This window comes from Ruditapes philippinarum, unplaced genomic scaffold (assembly GCF_026571515.1).
Source record: "Ruditapes philippinarum isolate M1 unplaced genomic scaffold, ASM2657151v2 ctg2932_1_1_1_1, whole genome shotgun sequence".
In the NCBI taxonomy this organism is placed as follows: Eukaryota; Metazoa; Mollusca; class Bivalvia; order Venerida; family Veneridae; genus Ruditapes; species Ruditapes philippinarum.
This window is the reverse complement of record NW_026861576.1, coordinates 10803-35567: the sequence shown is the minus strand read 5'-3', so window position 1 is coordinate 35567 and position 24765 is coordinate 10803. Positions and strand designations below refer to the sequence as shown.

At 30.4% G+C, this 24765-nt stretch overlaps 2 protein-coding genes across 2 annotated transcripts; both read left to right on the top strand.

The window, feature by feature from the left end:
* Positions 1-1623: 1623 nt before the first annotated feature.
* LOC132716229 (uncharacterized) lies at positions 1624-14385 on the top strand. The gene is made up of 14 exons (XM_060699454.1): positions 1624-1684; positions 2184-2243; positions 2789-2842; positions 3406-3558; positions 3913-3939; positions 4565-4717; positions 4973-5182; positions 5675-5722; positions 7091-7399; positions 9674-9730; positions 12122-12238; positions 12503-12613; positions 13059-13246; positions 14280-14385. The coding sequence occupies exons 1-14, from the start codon at positions 1624-1626 to the stop codon at positions 14325-14327; spliced, it is 1596 nt and encodes a 531-aa protein (XP_060555437.1). The 3' UTR covers positions 14328-14385.
* A 2384-nt stretch (positions 14386-16769) lies between these two features.
* Positions 16770-19908, top strand: LOC132716232 (uncharacterized). Its single transcript, XM_060699459.1, has 6 exons — positions 16770-16848; positions 17427-17480; positions 18068-18220; positions 18569-18595; positions 19211-19363; positions 19678-19908. Exons 1-6 carry the CDS (start codon positions 16770-16772, stop codon positions 19902-19904), a joined length of 693 nt encoding a protein of 230 aa, XP_060555442.1. The 3' UTR covers positions 19905-19908.
* Positions 19909-24765: the final 4857 nt, after the last annotated feature.

Sequence of the window (24765 nt, the reverse complement as noted above, 5' to 3'; positions counted from 1 at the left end):
ACAACACTTGAATAATTATCAAGTCTTCCTATTATTCAAAATATACTTACAACACTTACAAAAGTACGTGTTCAGGATTGACAGGACTATCGGGGTTTTCGAGGTGGCGCGATAGCTCAGTTGGTTAGACCACTGACTGTCACTCCTGGGGTTCCGGGTTCGATCCGGGGTAACACCTTTGGGATTTTTAGAAACACTTTCAATGTTTCCCACCTAACTAGAGGTTTACTGGTACGAAACCCAGGTAATCCTCGCATGTATCAGTGCTATACACTGGGCATATAAAAGAACCAAGGAATCTATTCCATAAGAGCTAGGGACTGGTTCCCAGATTTCCTTGTATCTCATAGCTGTCTCTAGTGTATGCTGAGGTAAGGACCCCACTGGAAATAAGTGCTTGCACTTTTGTAGGTTATCCTTGACCGCCCGGTCTTAAGAGCATCAATCATTCATTTGTAAATAAATCATTTTGGTTCTCAAACAAATTACATTGGCTAGGCTTCCCAGAAAAGCCCCATCTTACGAAAAATTAAGTTTTCTTAATTTTAGTTTGTTCAAAGGGCATCTTTTATATATTTGTTTGACATTTTTCAATATCAGTACTTAAACTAAAATAGAAAGGAACGTAGCCCCAGGGATATAAAATAGGGAGAAAAAATCCCTTAAGAACGTTCCCGCCAACTAGCACTGGCTTAAAGCACATATGAATAATTACTTTGGAGTGGGAAATAAAGAAGAAAGATGCACATCATCTCATCTTTGAGAACGAGAATAAAACATGAATGATGAAAATACAATATTCATAAAGCGTTCTTTTAAATTACTTTTTTGCTTTTTAATCGTACCAAACGGTCAATTGCAGAATAGTCACACCAATTCATTAGTTGAAAGAACGAACGGATAGCCCACTGTTTCATTTAAAATATTCTCATATTATGTTTTCTTGATACACATGTAAATTGTTGTCGAATTTACAAACTCATCCAGTCTACAAAAGGATTATACCAAGGTACGTAATACCTTATTGTTCTCCATTAAAGAGCCACTATGCCTCATAAATGCAATCATTTTTATTACTCAGAAATTGTCTTTTCAATTTTCGGTATCTTATAACCGTTTCTAAACATGTGCTCATGTGCCGTATAGTTAATCTATCTGTTCCCCTTTGATCTTTTGGCAATTGGTATAATTATATCCAATTCGTATTTTGTACGGAAGTCAAATAAATACTTTTTAATATCTTGTTGCCTTTATTACACATAACAGCACGTTAATTGCTACTTTCTTCAGTTTTAAGATATCTTATAATTATGTTTTTAATCCATTATTGAAACAAATAATTTATTAAATGCATGCCTGACATTTCAAGGCGTATAATGAGTTTAGAATTGTTTGTAATTTCCTGATACTGTTAACAAATGCTAACAATATATTGAAAACCTTTGTAAGACAAAATATGTTATGTCCGATTTATATGGGAATGTCAAGACTATGCCCTAGAAAAAAGTCCATGGTAGAGACGACCCGCTATTGTAAATATTTGAGCTGATTATAAACTGATAAAGTTATCAGCAGTTCGTGTTTAATTTCTTACGATTATATAGCGTTTGCCCTAGATGAACAATGGTTATACATGCTGTTAGTAGGTCTTTCAGGAAGATAATTATGTTAGGAGAGATCGCAGGTAATTTAAATACTTGACTTTGTATTCACTCATACATTTTTTGGTCAACTTTAATGTTAGTTCTCTTGTCCCTCGGAATCACTGATTTCATCACTTCAAAATGTTGAAAATTGAGTTCCACTCAAACCGATGCTAGCGAGCGTAAGGGATGATGCAATTTGTCGTTATCCTTCTATCAAACTGAGTCTGTAATTTTCAAGAACTTTTGTTGCGAATAATATTTCCGAGGGATCACCCTCCTTTCAGATTTCGGTAATAATAGAAAAAACATTCAGCTTGCCAAAGTGGCATAGGAATTATTTCTTTATGTTAAACAGGTATTTTTACTACTCTTTCGTTAGGTAATAATATTTCTTTGAACATAATTATAATCACATTGAATTTTTATCCCGGTGTGTTTTGTGTAATGTCTAAAATTAATTCATTTCCATACGTATATCATGCATTGACGTATATAGATGTCTTTTAAGGTTTTAACGTATATAATTGTCTCTTTAAGGTTTGCTTGTGTTTGTGACATTACTAGCGACTTATGCATGCGATACTTCTGGATCTAAAGGTTAAGATATGTGTTCATTTTTATGAAAAATATACTGAAAACATTTGTTTTAAGTATATAACTTAGTTAATAATAAATTCATGAAATATATGCTCGTTGTATCCCTGAAATGTTAACGTGTCGTTAAACTTTTAAATCTTAATAAACGTGTTCAACAATCTTCAAACAAATAATCATAAGATTGTGCAAAATTCAGATATTTCAATTTAATATACTGAACTATATTTACTTAATGCTACATTATTCCTATGCAAGTGTAAAATATTAAATCAAAGAAACCTTACATCTTCTTACGCAGAAGTTAAAAAAAATAAGATTATAACTATCAGTATTATCAATTAGTAATACAATTCAACAAGACAACAAGCAAAGATCTTAGCATTATGTCACTACAATGTGTAATCTATGTTGGCATAATACACATGTGTCTGCTAAAAATTGACATACTGAGTAAAACTTATATTTTCAATAAATGAACATGTTTGATATGAAGTTTTTTTTATTTGTCCCTGGCCATGACGCCAAAACAATTTATTTTGTTGCAGATGACTCTCTGTCAGCTAACAAACGATTTCTGCTGGATGGAAATGCTGTACCTTGCAAGTTACTTCTTTATATATTTCTTCAAAAATACACCTTTCTTCTATTTTTAAGTGATAAATAAAAGTAATCAATTACATTATCATTTAGATCTTCTAAACTTTATAATTATGAAGTTAGTCACACTATTGAAATACGTATTGTTTAATTTATCAGTCCATAATGTTTTCAAATCCATTCGCAATAACTTAAGATAAAGAACAATGAATCCATAAAGGACCTTTACGTCAAAAACGGTTAAATTAAAAATGTTAAATGTTAATGCTCGGTTTGATTGAACCTGTTCATGGACAGCACTGTATTATGCGAGATTAAGATAATTCAACATTTAAGATCATCTCAGATTAAGATTCATCCCGCAAAACATTTTAAAACATGAATAAACCTGATATTTCTTTTACATTACTTCACCTATAGTATCAGAAGAAAAAACTGCGAGATGGTGCGTTCAAAGTTATTTTCTTAATCATCTATTTCCATTCATGTCTCTGTGGTCCGACTTTTTATAACGTCAAAATAAAAATAATGTTAAAGTATTTTTACTTTTTTATATTCATTTCAGCTAATATTTCATTAGAACAGTTTGCATCGTGTTACCTAACTTGTACACCAACATATGGGAAACTCTTGGAAACATGTTGTAAATCAGGTCTCAGTGTGGTCTGTTCAAATCTGCCATGGGATATTTTGAAACCCAAGCTAGGGTCCTGCCCAGGTACTTGTCTTTCTTTCATCTGTTTTGTTTATGTTAAAGATAAGATATATCGTTTTAGTCGTGTTATATGTTCTAATGTCACATTCTTGTCACATTATGTTGATTTTGATATACTATTGTATTCATTATTTTTGATTACCTTAAATTAGTAAAAACTGAATTTATAAATGATATAATATAGTATAATATGATTTTTGAAAAATTGTACCATTTTCTTTAAAACAGTTTGCAAATAGTCATTTCTACATTTACAATTATTTTGTGCTTTGCTTGTTATACACATAATTGCAATAATTATGGTAAAAAAAAATTCAACCGAAAATAGTTCCTTATTATATTTTTTCTTCTCTTCAGGATTATCAAAAAGTCCGACCACTTCAGGTATATGTTTAAATTGTTCAAGACAGGCAAGGTAATAAATGTTATCTTTAAAGTCGGGCCCATTAACACTATTTTTTCTCGAATTGATTTTGTTAAAATATAATGCTATAGTATTGAGTCTTATAGTTCAGTGCTTGTCACGTACCTTCTTAAGCACCGACTAAGGTTGTTTTTATTCTGCAGAATAATGTCCCTTTTCAAAATTCCATTTTGTTTAGTTCCGCCCTTTGATAACTCGTTTAGGGGAAAAGCATTCTTCTACTTGGGGACCATACGCCTCTTTACGAAGGTTCCATAATAACGCCATATGGACACATCTGCAAATGTTTCTAAATTTAAAATTATACCATTTCAAGTTTAAATTTTGAACTCTGCTTCTGCGGTTGCTAGGGGCGTAGACGGTAGCTTGCACTTTGTAGTACCGTCCATGAACAGACTCAATCAAACCGGGCCTACACAGTCATATAACTTATTGTTTATATTTCGAAACAAAGTTGATCGATCGATCGAAAAGACATTAATGTGGCTGTTGACAAATGCCTGACAACCTAAATGTTGACATAAAATAAGATATAAATTGCGGACGGTTTTTAAATCGTATTGAGAACTTATGTTAATATTACAGCATGGTTGTCCATGGAACAGTTTGCTGCATGCTTTCTCACTTGTGTTGTTGGTTTCGAAAAACTTACAGAGGCATGCTGCCAAACTGGATTAGATGCGATTTGTACAAATTTGCCATGGGATATATTAACATATCAATTAGGATCATGCCGATGTATTTATAAGTTTTTTTAATCAATTGTTTTAAGATTTATCTTTTTATAAAGATATTGTCAAATATAATAAGGATTATTTAAATTTATAAGTAATGAATTTTCGACAGAAATTTTGCATACATCGTTTTATAAGTGTTTTGAAGAAAATAATATCAATTTATTTGAAAAACCTCTATAAAGCAAAAAATCCAAAGAAAAGTGACTGTGTCTTTACTATTTATTAAAGCTTTTTATAACAAATTTAAATCCTACAGCTGAACTGTCAACTATTAGAACAACAAAACCAAGTACCCTTCCTCAACCTTTCTGGTCGTCGTGGGGAGCATGGACATGCGGACATCAAGGATCAATCTGCTTTCAGACCCGGGAAAGAAAATGTTCAACGGGAGTAGACAAAGATTGCGAATCTCAGCCTGATGAAATGGCCACCATCGTAAGACTTTGCTCGGAATCTACATGTCAAGGTTTTCATTTTCTTGTAATCATTCGGATGAAAATGTAATTGAATATAAAACTGGGTGTAATGCTATTCATAGTACTCTAAATATAACACATAATGCTATATATTAAATTCATTTCATAAATTTAAGTCAAGTGTTTTTCAAGACTTTCAATGTGTGTCATTAAAGATATGATACACTATATGAGTACGATATATTTTCTCGGCTAAAATAAAATTTTAAATTGTAATTGACAAGAATGTATATTATAACAAAATACGTAAATTTACAAAGAAACCTACAAAAGAAAACATATATAATGAAAGAATAAGATACCTGAGATAAATTGAAATATACACATATTTGTAACTGCATTTTAATGATTAAAATAACTCGACTGAAACAGAATGACTGAGATATTAACAATTGACAAATAGATGGAAGTTACTTTCTCCAATACTGGTCTTCCAAGAGTTTTTGCGCACAATTTTTTATGCACTTCTTCATTGTTTTTAGATTTCTCTTCAACAAAGATATCACACACTACAGCTACGACAACACGAAGTAAAGACAAAAGTTATTTTTTTTCCTACAGCTGACTTTATTTGTAAACCGTATATTAGAAATAGCTCATTTTTTAACAATGATTTTGCAAATGAAACAATGATTTTTGTTTTTCCATTAAAGCAAAAGCTTTTGCAAATACGAATCAAACAAAAAACTACCTTTTAGAAAGATACTTGGCAGCAGTAAAACTGGTAACATTCATATGTTATTACTTAGTTTTTGAACACATATAGAATGTAAGCAATGCATGCATACCAATAACATAATAACGAAGAATCACAATATGCAATATAGAAATAGGAAAAAAAAACAATAATTGGTAGGCAATTTAAAAGACTATCGATGAACGTTTTATCTTTTATTTTATGCAAAACAGTTATGATAGAAAAGAAAGAATACAACACTGTAGCAACTTTGATAACCTGCATTGGTTCACAACAGAAAGAAACGATTTTGATAACTTTTCTAGAGATAAACCTAAAAGTGGTTCATAACCCCATATCACATTAGTTTTGTGAATGTTTGTGGGTCTGAACCCATATTTAAACTATTCATACCAATAGAACAATTTAAATATGCTTTTTCAAATTTTCGATAACAATAAAATAATCATTTCTTGTACGTATAAATCTAATTTGTAAACATAGAAATAAGATAAAATGCATATTGATATTGATGTTTCTTCCAAATAGGATAACTTTTATCTGACAGTATTTTTAAGAAATCACATATGTACTATTTCAAATACAAATAAAAGGATAATAAATTCTGAAATTATAACATTATAACATAAGGGAACATGATGTACCTATATTGTTAAATGTTGGTGTGGTTTCTGATATTTTTATTTAAACTTAGTAAATTTACAGGATAGTGCACGTTATTAATTGTATTTGAACACTAGTTATTGTATAAAATAAACTTAATGAGTTCTTATGAACAATAAACCGCTCCGTTCAGAAGAAAGTAAAATGAGATATAAATGCAGTGTAAAATGTTTTCTGTGAGGAAGTATGGTTATGTCTTTGCAATGTAACTAGAAATTAAAGAAAAACTATATTGTTCGTTTTATTTTAGAACTATCCTTTACATTTTATTTAATTGTGACAAGAAATATCATGTACATTTTATTTAATAACTATCCTTAACATTCTATTTCAGAATGGCAGGAACTATCATTTACATTTAATGTAAGAATAACCAAGATTCCAATATGTAATTTCAAATGACCAATGTAAATTATGTTTTATATTACTTCATATTGTTCTTCCATATTTCAATCAAAATATTGTTACTGAAATATGTATAATATCCTTTTATATTCTTGTGATAAATTTATTCTTAAATACTTCCATTTATATCTAGCGTCTGGTCATTCGACATCTTCACAAATGACGTCATTAAGAACACCTGCAACAATACAAACTGGAACAGTTACAACTAGATACACCAAATCCACACTATTTATGACGTCATCATTACCACAACCAACACCTACAACTCCCCAGCAACCTTACTGGTTACCATGGGGAAGTTGGATTTGTCAACAACAACAAGGTGCATGTTTCCAAAGACGAGAAAGAAACTGTTCGACGGAGTATAATAACGATTGTGTACATAGTCAAGGTGGAAAACAATACAATGTTGGTTTGTGCACTGAAACTTCATGTCCAGGTGAAAAATTATTTATCATACTGTTTGAATAATTGCTTAAAAAGTAATTTCAATTGCTGTTTATAAGGACAATAATCTACAATGAGGTTTACTAATCGTTGATAAATTCATGAAAATCTTTTGTAGCCGACAACAGACACGTTTAGTGGTATTACCTTAAATTCCAACAATGTTTTTTTAAGTTATAAAATAGTTATTTATTAAATTGTGTGCATTAAGATATTCATAAAAAATAACATATTTAAAAAATGCCTTTGTAAATCATTAATTATGAACAAAAAATCCAAGCTTTTAAACTGATATATCAAATTGTTTTACTTTTATTTTATTTATTTTTTTGTCTTCAAACCTGTAGAATATAAACCTAATTATAATTTCTTGGGAACCATGTCTCAGATTTTTTCTATCTTTTCTCACATAAATATAACGTAACGTCAAATATTAAATGTGACTGATATATAGAGGATATTTGTTTGTTTGTGTGTAAGATGAAATTTTATTTCATCGAGTGGGCTTTAAAACAGTATTCTCACGAGTGGTATAGCCACGAGTGAGAATACTGTTTTTAAAGTTCACGAGATGAAATAAAATTTCATCTTACACACCAAACAGACAAATTTTCTTTTTATTTTATGCTTTAAAACAAGTTAAAACGATAATTCCATAATTTTAACGTTAATATTAAAATCTGTTTCCCCAATTGAGAACCCCATTTAGACGGAATTTCTCATTAAAAACAAGAAGTCTTGAGCTGAAAAATAAGTCCGCCAATCAAGGTTAAATGACGGTGATATTTATTCATTATATTAAAAAAATATGAATGATCGCTTGTTTTAATAATAAAAACAAACAATTCTTGTAGGAGAAAAAGTCAAACCATCCATCCATATTTCTGTTACTTACTGCGAATTTATATTAGACCTGGCTTTGTAAAATGTAGGCGGCAGCCATTTTTTAAAGTTGTGTATTTCATGGGAGGAAAATAATTGTATAAGATTCAGAGGGATATAAATTGGATTTGTTAGTCATACACCTCTTTAAAAGAAAGAAAACTTATTTTAGGATTGTAACAGACAAAAAATAAGTGTTTACAGAAGTGAAAACTTTCAGAAAGGGAGCTAGGAAAATGGAAAACTTGGAAGCTTGCTAAGGAACGCTGGGTTGTTTTACTTATTCTACGAGTGATGGCTGTCCATGCTTTTCAATTTTTCATAAAGCATACGGCAGTTATTGCTCGTAGGATACTTTAATATGCCCAAATGTCACCAAGAGCAGTTTTGCATGGGGAAGAAATGTATTTTTCAGACTGCAAAAACGAAACAAAAAAAATTAGAGACGAAAATTATTTGGAATTTGAATGAATAGAAGTAAGTTTTCTCTCTTTATTACTTTTGACATTTAAGTTATTTATCTATTTCAGCTTTGATATTTCTTTTAACAGCCTGACATTGTCAGAATGGTCAGTAAAAATAAAATTGAGCTACCACATGGGGAAAATCTTTAAAAAGTAGTTTCGTCATTGAAAAAAGTGAAATTATATTTTGATAATTTTCACTGTGAAATTATCAAATATAATTTCACGGATAAATCAGTAATCCACTGAAAAGCATAAAATAAATATGTATATTACGTAACTTCAGATAATTAGCCGCTGATTTAGCTAACAAAAATTCCTTGCACGCTTCCCTCAGAAAATGGATTACTTTTATATGCTTCAACCATGCTTGAATTGTTTGATTATTAAAAAAAATTGTCAAATCCTAACGTTTCATGTTAAGTTATTGCATAACATGCAAGTTTCGCAGCAACGGGGTTCATAATATGCGTTAATATACTTTAACCCCTTTTTACAACCCATTGACATCTGACTAATTTAAAAGCTGCTGATTAATATTATTTCATAGCAGAAATTCAAAATTAACACGATTTACTGACCGTCTGTTATATGTGGCAGAAATCACTTTACTATCGGAAAAAATTGAGACACTCGGTGAACAAAATGAAACATATTTAACAGGGGTAATTTAATAACTTACTTTTAATTTTTATAATTCTAATCATCATCATCATTATTAACATAATCATGACGTTAAATATGCATTTGTAATGAATCAATTTATGATTTATGATTTGTGCAGACAATAAGATGTGTCTGGTCACCCCTCTCTCGTTATAGGCAATTACAGTCATTATAACCGCGATTTTATTAATATGAATATATAGCAATACAATGCCTAAGGCGAAAGATGATCACACGTGTATTTCATTTTTTAGAATTCTTTACCACCACTTTGATACCTACAACAACGCCTCCTACCACAACGCCCAAAGGTAGCTTTTAGATTGCATGTTTTATTCTGTTTTACATTTTTGTTTCACTGATTAACATAAAACGATTTAGTTTAAGCATATTTAATGATCATCGTAATTAAAATTTTATTTATCAATAATTAAATACGTGATTTTTTAAATCAATTATTTTTTATAAAATGGGTATTGAATGCTGATGACTTTTCAAATGTTTGTAGTTTAATAGAAAAACCTTTTGTACTTATTTTATGTATTATGCTTCTTTTTATATTTAATGCAATACATATTTTTTTAAATGAATTCAAATCAAACGTCTATGATATTTTTTTGTACAGTTTAAGATAGAAAATATATGTGACTTTCGGAGGGTATTTTGTCATAATGTGCTTATATTAAGTTATTTTCATCGACTTAATACTAATTTTTCCTCTAAAAGATCTCTTTCATCGGACAATACCGACTTTGTAGTATATTTATTTTTCTTTTTGTTAAGGTTCTTGAAGTGTCGGTCCCCTTTCGCAAACTAACACTCTCCTCCGCAATACAATGTGTGACATTTTAATGTAAACGTGACCCCCCCCCCCCCAAAAAAAGGAACAAATAAACAAGTTCTGTATGACCCTCTTTTAAGGATACGGAAACTAATGGACACGAACAGCATCATGTAATTTTATTATTATGTTAACTTACGAGTTCCAGAACTTCTCAAATCTTGAGACATTTGAAATCAAAACATTTTTCAGGGTCCCGAAATTTCTGTTTCCAATATAATTCATACCTCTACAGACGATTTTCTTGTCAAATTTGGGTTATATCAATCCAAAATTCAAAAAGGTGTGAAGGATTACAAAAAATACATCAGATAAAAAAAATCTGCTAAATGTGAGTTTCCACCAATAAGCAGTGACCATTTTTCTAGACAAACAAGTATATTGTAAAGAAAATTAGATAATAGGTTGATGGCTGGTTCAATTCATACATCTGGATATATTGTGAAAATAGATTGTATGCCATTATAACAACATCGTCAGTTATAGGTGTTTATATAATTGAATAAATTTTAGTGAATAGTACAATTCTATAATAACATAGATTTTATCAGCTTCATAATTTTTTTTCATTATGCCTAAATATAATTAGTCCCAAAGGCAGATATAATTTTATTTAGTGTCATACCACATCTTTGCAATTTTACTCAATTTTTAAACACTATAGCTTACATTAAGGAATTATTAGTTCCACTCTTCGGGAAAATTAAGTGAATGTGTTCATATGCCATGGTCAGATCGTCACCGTCAGAGTCGGCGATGATTTACCTTTTCTGATTAAGAATATTTGCATATGTATCATATGTTTTCATTTTCTTTTTGGGGCTAGACTTAATTCATAATATATATGCATTTTACTTGTTTGTATTTTAAATAAATGTGCGCGTGTGTCAGCCAAATTCCCCTTTTCACAGATTCAAAAATGATAAATCTGTTATCAACATCTAATTAGCCTTAACATAATCGTTTCAAGAGAAAAACAAGACGTGAAAATGTACTACACTTTTCCTGTAATGGTTTTTGGCAGTATAGAATTTTGCTCGGATGATTCTCTATTGATCATTAACATACAATTGTGTGCACTTGTAACAATTGCTAAACATTTAATAATGTTTCTTAGAATTTCCTGACTAATGTGTTTAGAAAAAAATACTAACTTCACTAAAACTGACACTTAAAATTCAGATGGCTTGACTTGGGTTCGAACTCAAGACTCCTCGAATCTTAAGCAAGTATGTTACCCTAGAACCAAAGGTTTAGCAGTTATTTGAAAAAAGTAAGAAGCAAATCAACTGATTCTAAATAAAGAATTATCAATAGTGTTTGTAATTCTCTGCCCTTTAATGTTAACTAAAGAAAATCCGTCCCACATAAAAGAGTATAGATCTATATCTTATGAAATATCTTTATAAAATTTGGAAACAGTAAACTTATATTGGTTCCATAATTATATGGTTGATTCTCTAAAACATTGTAACAAAGAAAGCCTCTGTCATTTAATACACATGAATAATGTACGCAAACAAAGTAAAATGTTCCGGAACAAACTATTTTTTTTTTGCTATTTTAAGTAGGACATCATCTGATTAGCAATGATTTAATCATGTGCCATTCGTTTTAAAGGCAATAATTACCATATTTATTTCATGCAAGCAGTTTGGAAGTATACCTTTTTAAGTTTCAAACAATAATTTGTTCATCACATATATAGCTTTATACACTTTAAAAAAGAAATTAAAGAAGAGAAGAAACACCGACTGAACCACTGCTATTGTAAGCATGCTACGTTGCACTATGCACTTTCATCAAATATCATGTGTGTCCACTACCTGATTGTATCCTATGTGATTTCTTGTTTTGTTAGATCCATGTCAAGATGATCCGACATCTATTGGCTGTACAATACCATATATACTAACTGACGTCTGTAAGGAAAATGCAGCTGCCTGGAAACTGTGCCGGAGGTCATGCGGCTTGTGTGGTTGGTCCTTTAATATTCCCCGTTTAATTTCATGAAACGAAAAACGCACAATACGAAATGCCACATTTAAATCTTTTTTTTGTTTGTTTGTTTGTTTGTTTGTTTTTGTTAATTCGTTTTAAAGAGCTATAAAATATATTGGAGATAAGAAATGTTGATATAATGGTGAAACCTTCGTACCAAATTTTATTTGTTAATTACTTGTACATATAAGCGGTGCACTTGTTGACTAAAACATTTATAAAACATTTTCCCCTTTTTTAGACTCATGTTGGGATTACCTACCCTGCTCTTCACAAGGGGCACAGAAAGTGTTCTGTGGCAGAGAAGAATATGCTGTTCAGTATTGCAGGAAAACATGTGGAAAATGTTCACGTAAGTTACGTCATTATGGCCAACATGAATATGTACCATTACATGTATAATTATAATAATAATAAGAAGAGGAAGAGTTATCATAATTATTAAGTAAAATAATAAGTATAATAAGTAAAATATAATATGACTTCACAAATTTTCAAATCATCCACATTTATATAAAGTCCGGGTTCTTTGAAAATTATATTTATTAATTTCACTGTTGATTGATCAAAATATAATTTCACTGTCCACTTAAAGGCATATAAAAATAATATTGTATCTCCTTGCTCCATGTAATTTATTTGTTGTTCACGTCAAAGTATTTAGACTGAAAATGAGTGTTTACCAGGCTATTATTTGTTTATTTCAAAAGCAGTTGCATTTAGGATTACATTTTCGGACAGTAATTATAAACCAACTGAAATGACAAAATTAATCAATTTAAATATTGCACGTACAGATAAGCAAGTGGATGTACAGTTGAATAAATGTGGAGACCCTGTGTCTTCAGAGGTAATCTGTGAACAGCTTCAGAATGAAATCTGTATTTGTAATGACCCCGATCTTCGTGCGCTTTGTGGAAAGTATTGTGAAAACAAGTGCGCAGTGATTGGCTTTCCATACACTGGATCAAACTGCAAGCCAGCTGTAAGTTGCAAAACGACACAAACAATTGATTTAATGGAGTATTATTTTAATCGACAAAGGGCATACATATTTATAGTTCAGATATGATATTATACAATTATTGACTAGGGTGCCATTGAATATGATGCGATATTTACATATTGACTGAGTCGATAGCCGAGGTCAATATGACTTCCTGCCCGTGAATATCACCATCATATTCAATGGCTACCTTGTCAATAATTGCTTTATTATATGAGTGTAGGCTATAAAAAATTTAAATAATCCAATTTAGCCAGTGAATATAATATTACACCCAGTGAATATGATTCTATAAAAAGTTGTGTTGACTACTGTTTGGACCATTGAGATTGCAGCTATATTTAGATCATATAATTATACATAATGTCATATGTTCTGAACCTTTCTATTCCTCTTGAGATGTTTTGCAGGCGTTTCAGTATTCGTATCTCCTTATTTCTTTCCTTATATTATCAATTTCCATATTGTTTTTAAATTGGATTTTGCTGTAAAACTATATCTAAAAACATTTAATTTCAAAACAACATAATTATATTTAAATTTGTTTCTCTAATGTGAATAGGCTTTCTGCTTGTTTATAATAAACAACAAGATATATTTCACTGACTGACAGAGTGAGTGGGTGAGTGAATGAGTTCCAATATAAAAGTTGGTCTTCAGCAATGAAATATATCTTAATCCCAAATCTAGTATTTATTTATCATTTCTATAGTACTATTAAATGGTCGTTATATATTAGACTGATAACTGCTGAAGAACGTCATGTTTAAGTATGCATTTTACACCTCAAAACACCATTTGATAAAACTTGTTTATGTTTGCTGTTTGTTATCTGGTGTAAATGTTTATGTATTTGATATATTGTACATTTGATTTAAGCGACATCTCAGTTAGCATTTTTTAGAATTAGAATATAATTGTATATGTCTTTGTGAGTTTTTTCAAAACAAATGTCACAATTATCTTTACTATATTTTATTATTACTATGATTACTATCTAATCTTTTTACAGAGGCGGAAGAAAAGGGAAGCAATACTTAACCAAGTCGTGTTTAATTGAAATTCTGTAATAACTGTAATTATTTTGGTAAAGAAATGTGGAAGAATATTTAAGCGCATTGGTTTCTTGTATGCATTATATTGATTAAAGACACGGACTATATAAACTTCCTTACCGTTTATATCCGACCAAACAACAGGAACCTGATTTCTGAAATCTAATTATATACATTCAATATAATATTTGTCCTTACATGTAACCAATCACAGCCGTAGCATCACAACGTAATAATAGTGTCACTTGTTAATTCAAACATAGTAACGTTTATTCTAAATTGCTAATATTGAGTATTGTTATAGCAATTACAGTTTCTGGCATGCAATATCAGAATTTGTTGAAAACTAATACGAAACATGACTTGATCATTCACCAAGTCTTTCCTAAAATGTCTTTTTACAGTAATTACAAATTTATATATTTAGTGTAGGCATAATCCGAGTGGTTAGCGCATAAGTTTAGTGATCTAGGATGGTTAGCCGCGAGGGCTCAAATCCCGATTGGGGAAAGCCCTTGTTTGCTATGGCGAGATACCTTAGTCTCAAAGCTCTAACGTTGGCTCCAGGAACAGATTCGAAAGTTTATCTTTCATAGCTTTATACACATGTTGAATCAAAATTACTCCTTGTTCTGAAAGTGACAGGTTTACCGGGGAGTTCTATTGCAAATAAATCAATTTGGTGCACAAACAAATTACATGAGCTAGGCTTCCCAGATAAGCCCATCTTACGACCAAGTTTATTTTTCTTAATTTTAATTTGTAGTTAAAGGAGAGCTTTTATATATTTGTGTGACATTTTTCAATATCAGTACAAAACCTTAAATGGAAAGGAACGTTGCCCGGGAATATCAAATAGGGAGAAAATTTCATTAAGAACGTTCCCGCCCACTAGAACTGGCTCAGGCAGAATCACACATGATATAATTACTTTGGAGTGGGAAATTAATCTCAACTATGGCTTAATAATGTTAATAGAAAAAAAATATAAAACAAGAATGATGAAAATCTTAACTTGACCTATAATATTTATTTTCTGTTCTTTAAAACTATCCCCATGCTTTTTAATTGTACCAAATGATCATTTCTGAATGATCATAATTTTTATAGTTGAAAGAATGATTAGATTGCCCACTGCTTCAATTAAAATTTCCCATTTTGTTTTTTCTTCATACACATGTACATTTCCTCAAATTTATTAACACATCCAATCAACAAAAGGATAATATTAAGGTACGTAATACCTAATTGTTCTTGTTTTAAGACCCACCATGACTTATAAATGCAATCATTTTAATTTACTACTTATAAACTTTGTTTTATGGTCGGTATCTTATAACAGTTTCCGAAAATGTGCTAATTTGCCACATAAGTGGAACTCTCTGTTCGCCTTTTATCTTTTGGAATTGTTATAATAATAAAATTATTTAACTATAAAGTAAAATTAAAGTTTTTTGGGAAATGGAAAAAACATTTTTGTTAACTTTTTGGGCAAACCTTTAAATACACATTAAAATCACGTTCATTGCTACGATCTTCAGTTTCAAGACAACTTATATGCTTTTAATCCATAATTGAAACATTGCTAACAATTTTGCATATGCATGCCTGAAGGGGTAAAGTGAGTCTTAAATAGTTTATAATTTTCTGATACTTCTTATTTATGCTAACTATATTTTGAAGAACTTTGTAAGACAAAAGATGTTATGTCCGGATTATATAGAGATATCAAAACTATGCCCTAGAAAATAGTCCATGGTAGAGACGACCCGCTATAGTAAATATTTGAGCTGATAATAAACTGATAAAGTTATCAGCAGTTCGTGTTTAATTTCCTACGGTTATAGCGTTTGTCCTAGATGAACAATAGTTATACATGCTGTTAGTAGGTCTTTCAGGAAGATAATAATGTTAGGAGAGAGCGCAGGTAATTTAAATACTTCCTTTTATATTCACTTATACATTTTTGGTCAACATAAGTGTTTTTTATTTTTCTTTACTTTCAGGATCATTGATTCCAACACTTATTATCTAAATGTTGAAAAATTGAAATTTTGAGTATAGCTCAAACCGGTGCAAAGCGAACTTGAGGGATGATGCAATTTTCATTATCCCTCTATCAAACTGAGTCTGTAATTTTTCATGTATTTTTGTTGCGAATAATACTTCCGAAGGAAAACCTCCTTTCCGATTTTGGCAATAATACTAATAGGTCAAACTTGCAGCTTGAACTTCTTCAGGGTGGCATAAGAAATTATTTCATATTCAAAAACCATGTATTTTAATGACTCTTTCGTTAGGAGTTATAAAAATTTCTTTTGAACGTGATTTTGATCACATTGAATAATTACCCTAGGGTGTTTGTTTGTTATGTCTAAAATTAATTCATTATTATCAGTATAGCATTCATGGACGCAAATAAATGCCTTTAACAGGTTTTGACGTAAATGATTGTCTTTTTAAGGTTTACTTGTGTTTTTGTGACACTACTAGCCACTTATGCATGTGATACTTCAGGATCTAAAGGTCAATATATGTTTTTCAGTTTTTATAAAAAAATATACTAGAAACTTATCGAAACAAATTCTTTTTATGAATACGTATTACTTTAAAATCAATTCATCAATTATTTTGATATGTGCATGTATCGTATTGTTAAAGTTTTAAACGTGTTAAACTATCTTTAAAAATATAAATTATAGATTTGTGCAAAATTCAGATATTTCAATTTATAACGAACTATTTTTACTTAATGCTACATTATTACTATTCTAGTGTAAATGATAAAATTAAAGAAACCTTACATCAATTCTATTCCTTACTACACAAAGTTTATAAAAACTAACGATGTCATTTTTTGGTCAATTATCAATCTCTTGAAATATTTTTGTATTTCAATTCAACAATACAACAAGCAAAGATTTTTGCATAATGTCACTAATATGTGTAATCTATGTAGACATGATACACATATGTCTACTAAAATATAACATACTGAGTAATACTAATATTTTCGACAAATGTACATATCTGATATTGAATTTTTTATTTGTCCCTGAACATGTTAGCACAGCATGACGCTAGAACAATTTATTCTGTTGCAGATGACTCTCCGTCAGCTAACAAACGTTTTCTGCTGGATGGAAATGCTGTACCATGCAAGTTACTTCTTGATATATTTCTTCAAATACACACTTTCTTTCATTTCTTAGTGATAAATAAAATAAATCTATAACATTATCATTTAGATTTTCTAAACTCTATTATTATTATTATTATTATTATGAAGAAAGTCCTACTATTTAACAAGTACTGTTTTATCTATCTGTCAATAATGTTTTCAAATCCATAAGCATTAACTTAAGGTAAAGAGGAATAAATCAATAAAGGACCTTTACGTCAAAAACGGTTAAATTGTAAATGTTAAATGCTCGGTTTGATTGAGCCTATTCATGGACAGCACTGCATAATGCGAAAATTCATTAAGATAATTCAACATTTAAGATCAACTCAGGTTACACTTCATAGCGCAAACCATTTTAAAACCATAATAAACCTGATATTTCTTTGATATAACTACGACGTTCAACGATTTATATAGTATCAGAATAAAGACTGCGAGAGGATGCGTTCAAAGTTATTTTCTTAATTATCTATTTCCATACATTTCTCTGTGATTCGACTTTTTATAACGTCAAAATATAAATAATAGTTAAGTATTTTAACTTTTTTATAATCATTTCAGCTAATATTTCATTAGAACAGTTTGCATCGTGTTACCTAACTTGCACACCAACATATGGAAAACTCTTGGAAACATGTTGCAAATCAGGTCTCAATGTGGTCTGTTCAAATTTTCCATGGGATATTTTGAAACCCAAGCTAGGGTCCTGCCCAGGTACTTGTGTTTCTTTCATCTGTTTTGTTTATGTAAATGATTATATATATTGCTTAGGTCGTGTTTTAATTTCTAATGTCACATTCTTGTCACAGTATGTTGATTTTGATATACTATTATATTTCATTAATTTTGATTACCTTAAATTAGTAGAAACTGAATTAATTAATGATATATTATAGTACAATATGATTGTTGAAAATTGGTGTCATTTTCTTTAGTACAGCCTGCAAATAGTCTTTTCTACATTTATCGGTCTTTTGTGCTTTGCATGTTTTTAACATGCAATAATTATGGTTTAAAAATTCAACCGAATATAGTTCCTTATTATATTTTTCTGTTCTTCAGGATTATCAAAAAGTCCAACCACTTCAGGTATAAATTTAGATTTTACAAGACAGACAATGTAATTAATGTTATCTTAAAAGTCGGGCATTTTAACACATTTTTCTCGATTGATTTTGTTAAAATATAATGCTATTGTCTTAAAGTTCAGTGCTAGTGACGTTCCTTCTTAAACACAGACTAAGGTTGTTTACATTCTGCAGAATGATGTCCCTTTTCAAAATTCCATTTTGTTTAGTTCCGCCTTTTGTTAACTCGTTTAAGGGAAACGCATTCTTCTTTCTGGGGACCATACGCCTCTTTACAAAGGTTCCATAATAACCGTCGTATGAACACATCTGCGAATGTTTCTAAATTTAAAATTAAACCATTTCTTGTTTGAATTTTGAATCCTGCTTCTGTGGGTGCTAGGGGCGTAGACGGTAGCTTGCATTTTGCAGTACCGTCCATGAACAGGCTTAATCAAACCGGACCTACACGGTCATATAACTTTAAGTTTATATTTCGATACTAAGTTGATCGATCGACCGAGAAGACATTTATGCGGCTGTTGACAGATGCCTGACAAACTAAAAGTAGACATAGAATAAAATATAAATTACGAACAGTTTTTAATCGCTTTGAGAACTAATGTTAATATTACAGCTTGGTTGTCCCTGGAACAGTTTGCTGCATGCTTTCTTACGTGTGTTGTTGGATTTGAAAAACTTACAGAGGCATGCTGCCAATCAGGATTAGATGCGATTTGCACAAATTTGCCATGGAATATATTAACATATCAGTTAGGATCATGCCGATGTATTTATCAGTTTATTTTTGTTTAACCAATTGTTTTAAGATTTACAACATATGATAAACAAGATCAACAAGGAAAGGCGGCGTTCAATGAACATACCTTCTTTTATAAAGCTCTTGTAAAATATATTTAGGATCATTAAGATTGATAAATAATGAAGATTTTTGACATAAACTTTGCACAAATCGTTTTAAGTGTTTTTAAGAAAAGAATATCAATTAATTTGAAAAAAACTTTTAAAAGCATATATTCCAAAGAAAGGTGACTGAATCTTTACTATTTTTAAAGCTTTTTACAACAAATTTAAATCCTACAGCTGAACTGTCAACAATTACAACAACAAATCCAAGTACCCTTCTTCAACCTTACTGGTCGTCGTGGGGAATGTGGACATGTGGACATCAAGGTTCAATCTGCTTTCAGACTCGTGAACGAAAATGTTCAACAGGAGTAGACAAAGATTGCGAATCTCAGTCTGGTGAAATGGCCACCAGCATAAGACTTTGCTCGGAATCTACATGTCCAGGTTTTCATTTTTTTTAGTATGTAGTCATTCCGTTGAAAATGTAATTGAATTTAAAACTTGGTGTAATGCGAGTAATAGTACTCTTAATATAACACATAATTCTATATATTACATTCATTTCATTAATTTAAGTCAAGCGTTTTTCAATACTTTCAATGTGTGTCATAAAAGATATGATACACTATATGAATACGATGTTTTTTTCTCGGGCAAAATAAAATATTAAATTTTAATTGACAAGAATGTATATTATAACAAAATACGTAAATTTACAAACAAACCAACAAAAGAAAAAATATAATAAAAACTATAAGATCCCTGTGATGATATAAGATATTTACATCTCCACTGCGAAAAATATACTGATATACGGGAATATACGGTCCCGTATTTTTGACATATACGGGCGTGTACGGGATGTATTTGTCGAATATACGGACCAAGTATACAAGTCCGTATAGGGAACACCGGGTATACGGGAAGTCCGTATATGCATCAGGCATATACGGAATTCCGTATTTGCACCATATACATGTACGTATATTTGTTCGTATGTTTGAAGTATACGGAGAATAAAATCCCGTATACGGACTTTATCAAAGTTGTTATCCCCAGTATACTATAAATATACCAAGGATATACGAGACCTATTTTCTACATATACAGAGGATATACGGACTCGTATTTTCTACGTATACAGATGATATACGGAACCGTATATTCTACATATACAGATGATATACGGACTCGTATTTTCCACATATACAGATGATATACGGACTCGTATTTTCCACATATACAGATGATATACGGAATCGTATTTTCTACATATACAGAAGATATACGAATCGTATTTTCTACATATACAGGGGATATACGGAATCGTATTTTCAATATATACAGGGGATATACGGAATTGCATTTTTTAGTTGTACACAGGGTATACAGAACTGTATTATCGAGATAAAAGAAGGTACAGATACTATCAAAAGCATGCATTTACATATAAGTAACACGTATACATGACCGAAATGCAGGCTTGTACAATAGAATATGTTTGATTACACATTGTGAAATGGAACTGTAAAGTCATAAAGTTACACCAGTGATGAAAGATCTTCATTGGCTGCCAATCGAATATAGAGTGAATTACAAGATCTTAGTACATACTTTCAAGTCACTGAAACAACAATCTCCATCATATATGCAGGAAATGATTCAAGTTTATTCCACTTCCCGAAATCTGCGCTTTTCAAATGCACCTGTACGATTAGTGCAACCAAAAACTAAACTGAAATTTGGTGAAAGGAGTTTTTCGGCATCAGCTCCTAAGCTATGGAATTCACTACCAAGTCATCTAAAAAACTGTAACACAGTAGAAAGTTTCAAAAAACATCTTAAAACACACTACTTCAATTTAGCTTATGGAAAATAATCAGTGACTGTTATGAATGAATTTTATAAACAGTGAATACGAAGTATCTGTTATTTGAATATTAGTTTTATTAAAAAGTTTTATTTTTTTTTTAAACAAACAATTTTTAAATCAATTTAGTATTTCTATTGTTTTATAATGATGATTTAGCAAGATCTTATCTATTATTATATATTGAAGACAATTTTAATGTATGACAATAATATTGTAAAGTGAGTTTTAAGGATCTTTAAGTTATATTGTATTAATATGTAAAAATAATTCCATAATTTATACTTTTAATTAGTTAATGCAAAATATTTTTAATGTTCATAATCCTGTTCATTTATATTGTTTTAGACATATATGATTGATGTAAAGCGCCTTTGAACATTTTAATGAAAAGGGCGCTATATAAATGTGGTATTTATTATTATTATATGCTTAAGAACTTTATCTTCACAATTGGAGTATTTCAAATAATAAAGTAAAAACCAAATCGAGCCACTCTTAAATATTTATTATTTCATAAACATATATTCAATATGTATACATATATATATAACAAAATAAACATGTCTTCGCTACAACAGTCATATATTGTTGTAAGCCTTATTCCAGAGGGACACATTAATGTAGCGTTGTAACGGAACGGCGATATACCGGTATGTTGCAATACAGAGTCATGAAATACGTATCACGGTGCAGAACATCCGCACCGCGATATTTTCTTCAGAGATCGAATTATACATGTACATTTTTCGATATTTTCAAGCAGTAACCTTTATGAATTGCATGTTGTTTAAATCTAGAACAATCTATGCTAACTTGAAGTTCTTTTCGATTTATCTTAACAATGATTCATATGAGTCACTTATATTACACCCATAAAATTTTTTAAAGATATTCATATCATTTGCTCGTGTTAACATTCACATGTTATTTTAGGAAAATGAGTCCATGGCACAAATTGATAATAACAGAAAGTTTTAATAATAAGCATTAAAATAAAAAATCCGTATTTACAGAAATTCGTCATTCAAACACTGTTCTTAAAAGCACTTAAATATATCAATCATCTATAGGCCAGTGTGACGGTGTCTATTTCGTGACGTAGGAAATGTTTTCTCCAGATATTACAATCTTCTTCGGCATGTGTGTATCTGAAAAAAGATAGTTTAAAATCCTGTTTAAATAGTGTCATGAAATAGTTATCACAACTTTCAAAAAGTCTTTACGCAAGCATTTTTTTAAGCGTATACATATATACATTTTTTTTTCTTACGCAAATTTCAAAATTATCTTATATCATAAGGATAAAGATGTCATTTATAAGCAACCATTTACACGGGATTTAAATGAAATGATTAATCTTTGACGGATGATAAGTTATACGTTTTTGTTATGAAACTTTTACGAATATTTTATTTCACACTTGTAAAAGGAAAAATTGGGAAAAAGTGCTGACATAATCATTTTGCACTGCGAAAAAGGTATGGATATACGGAAGTGTACGGAATTCCGTATATCATTAATATACGGGTAAGAATACGGGAAACTGGAAATACGGAGATGTACGGGACCGTATATTAGGTCAGTCCGTATATGACCAATATACGGTAATCCGTACACTCGTAATATACGGGAACTTTGATATACGAAGTCCGTATTTTAATGATATACGGAATTTTTATATCAAGTCCGTATATTACTAAAATACGAAATTCCGTATTCGTGCAAATACGGATTCTGTATATAGAAATAGCGAATGAAGATTTACTTCTAAATCGCCTATTACCTATAAGAGGAAAGAAATAGTCTTATCTAATATTTGTCAGACATTTGACAAACTAACATAAAACAGGAACGCTTTTACACGATGTAATATTTTCTGGAAGTATTAACACGTTAATTGCATACTAATAATATCGTCAGTGCACAGAACGTGTAAAAAATCCATCTGTAGCATGCAGACAAAGAACGACAACGTATATTGAAATATCTTCTTTTGTATACAAGGCAACGTGGTATTCTAGCTCAATACCGCTTGGTTTGCTTTTTAGCATACAGCCGCAGATAAATAGCGAATACTTTACAATTGCGATTGACGATTAGATAGTACTTTTTGTATTTGTAACTTCTTTATCATTATCATTATAATAATTTAAAATGATAAGCCAAACATGAGAAAATGATAAAGTTAAAATTGTGATGTTCAAAACATAAATTAAATATATTAAAATCGTGGATCTGTGAAGTTGAAATCGTGAAAGGTAAAATTATGAAATAAAGAAGATGAAATCGGGATTGTCCACACACAGTTTTTAAATTTTACGTTTATATATATCCTATAAATAATTTAATACATGTACTTGCATATGTAAAAAACAACTGTTACAACAATGTGAATGGTATCTCATTAATTCATTAATTCATTAATTCATTCATTCAATCAATCAATCAATCAATCAGTCAGTCAGTCAGTCAGTCAGTCAGTCAGTCAGTCAGTCAGTCAGTCAGTCAATCAATCAATCAATCACCGATAAAACAATCAATCATTCATTCATCACCACTCATTTATTATTTTATTTATTTATTTATTTATTTATTTATTCATTTATTTATTTATCATTTATTTATTTAATCATTTATTTCAGGAAACATAAAGACTTGCATTTTTATACACAAGTTTGGAATAGAAATCTTATGAAGTTCCGAATTCCCCAATTTTAATTATTTTCGCGCTGTCTCATTTCTGACATAATATATTGCGTAACAGCCACGTGCTGTATTGCGATAATCGAAGCCAATACTGATTAAGCCGGATATTGATCCGGATATTGATCATAAACGCAGCAGGGTATCACGAGTGTCGGTTTTCTCCGATTATGTAAGTTCGCGCAATTGGCGTTGAATGTCTTAACGGTAATTTTCACTGTTAATTTCTTGTAAGAAAAAATGGAATTAGATTGGGATCTTATAACAGAGTCTCTATGTCATTTTATTCCAGATATTATAAAGACTCTAACCTGACATATTAAAATGAAACAGATATAGCGAATGTTTTTGCAGCGTAGTGTTGTTGTTATCCTTTTATCTTGCGGATTTCGTCATTTAAACAAGACACAATTAAGTTATATCTTAAAGTAAATTCTGAAGTACACTGCCGCCAGGTCCAATTATATCTAAGTTAAAAAGCTAGAATCAGATGAATATCACTGCGGTGTATGTACGTGTATTGTTGATAGATGATGTCAAATTATTCGAAATAGCATTTCTTGGAAAATATCATCATCATCTTCCGAGTTTCCTCGTCTCCCATCAGCCTTGTTTCTGCATAATTCGGTGACTTGAACATTGTTCAGGACAGGGGAACATGGCCGTACTATGTAAATTAAACATGTGTACCCTGGTTATAATAAACTATGTATCTTGGTAACAGTTTTTGTATAAGTAATTTTTTG

Coding starts and splice junctions, on each gene's coding strand:
- LOC132716229 (XM_060699454.1), top strand. CDS start 1,624: ATGGTTATACATGCTGTTAGTAGGTCTTTCAGGAAGATAATTATGTTA. Junction 2,843..3,405: donor GGATGGAAATGCTGTACCTT/GCAAGTTACTTC, acceptor TATTCATTTCAG/CTAATATTTCATTAGAACAG. Junction 3,559..3,912: donor CAAGCTAGGGTCCTGCCCAG/GTACTTGTCTTT, acceptor TCTTCTCTTCAG/GATTATCAAAAAGTCCGACC.
- LOC132716232 (XM_060699459.1), top strand. CDS start 16,770: ATGATTGTCTTTTTAAGGTTTACTTGTGTTTTTGTGACACTACTAGCC. Junction 17,481..18,067: donor GGATGGAAATGCTGTACCAT/GCAAGTTACTTC, acceptor TAATCATTTCAG/CTAATATTTCATTAGAACAG. Junction 18,596..19,210: donor AAAAAGTCCAACCACTTCAG/GTATAAATTTAG, acceptor TTAATATTACAG/CTTGGTTGTCCCTGGAACAG.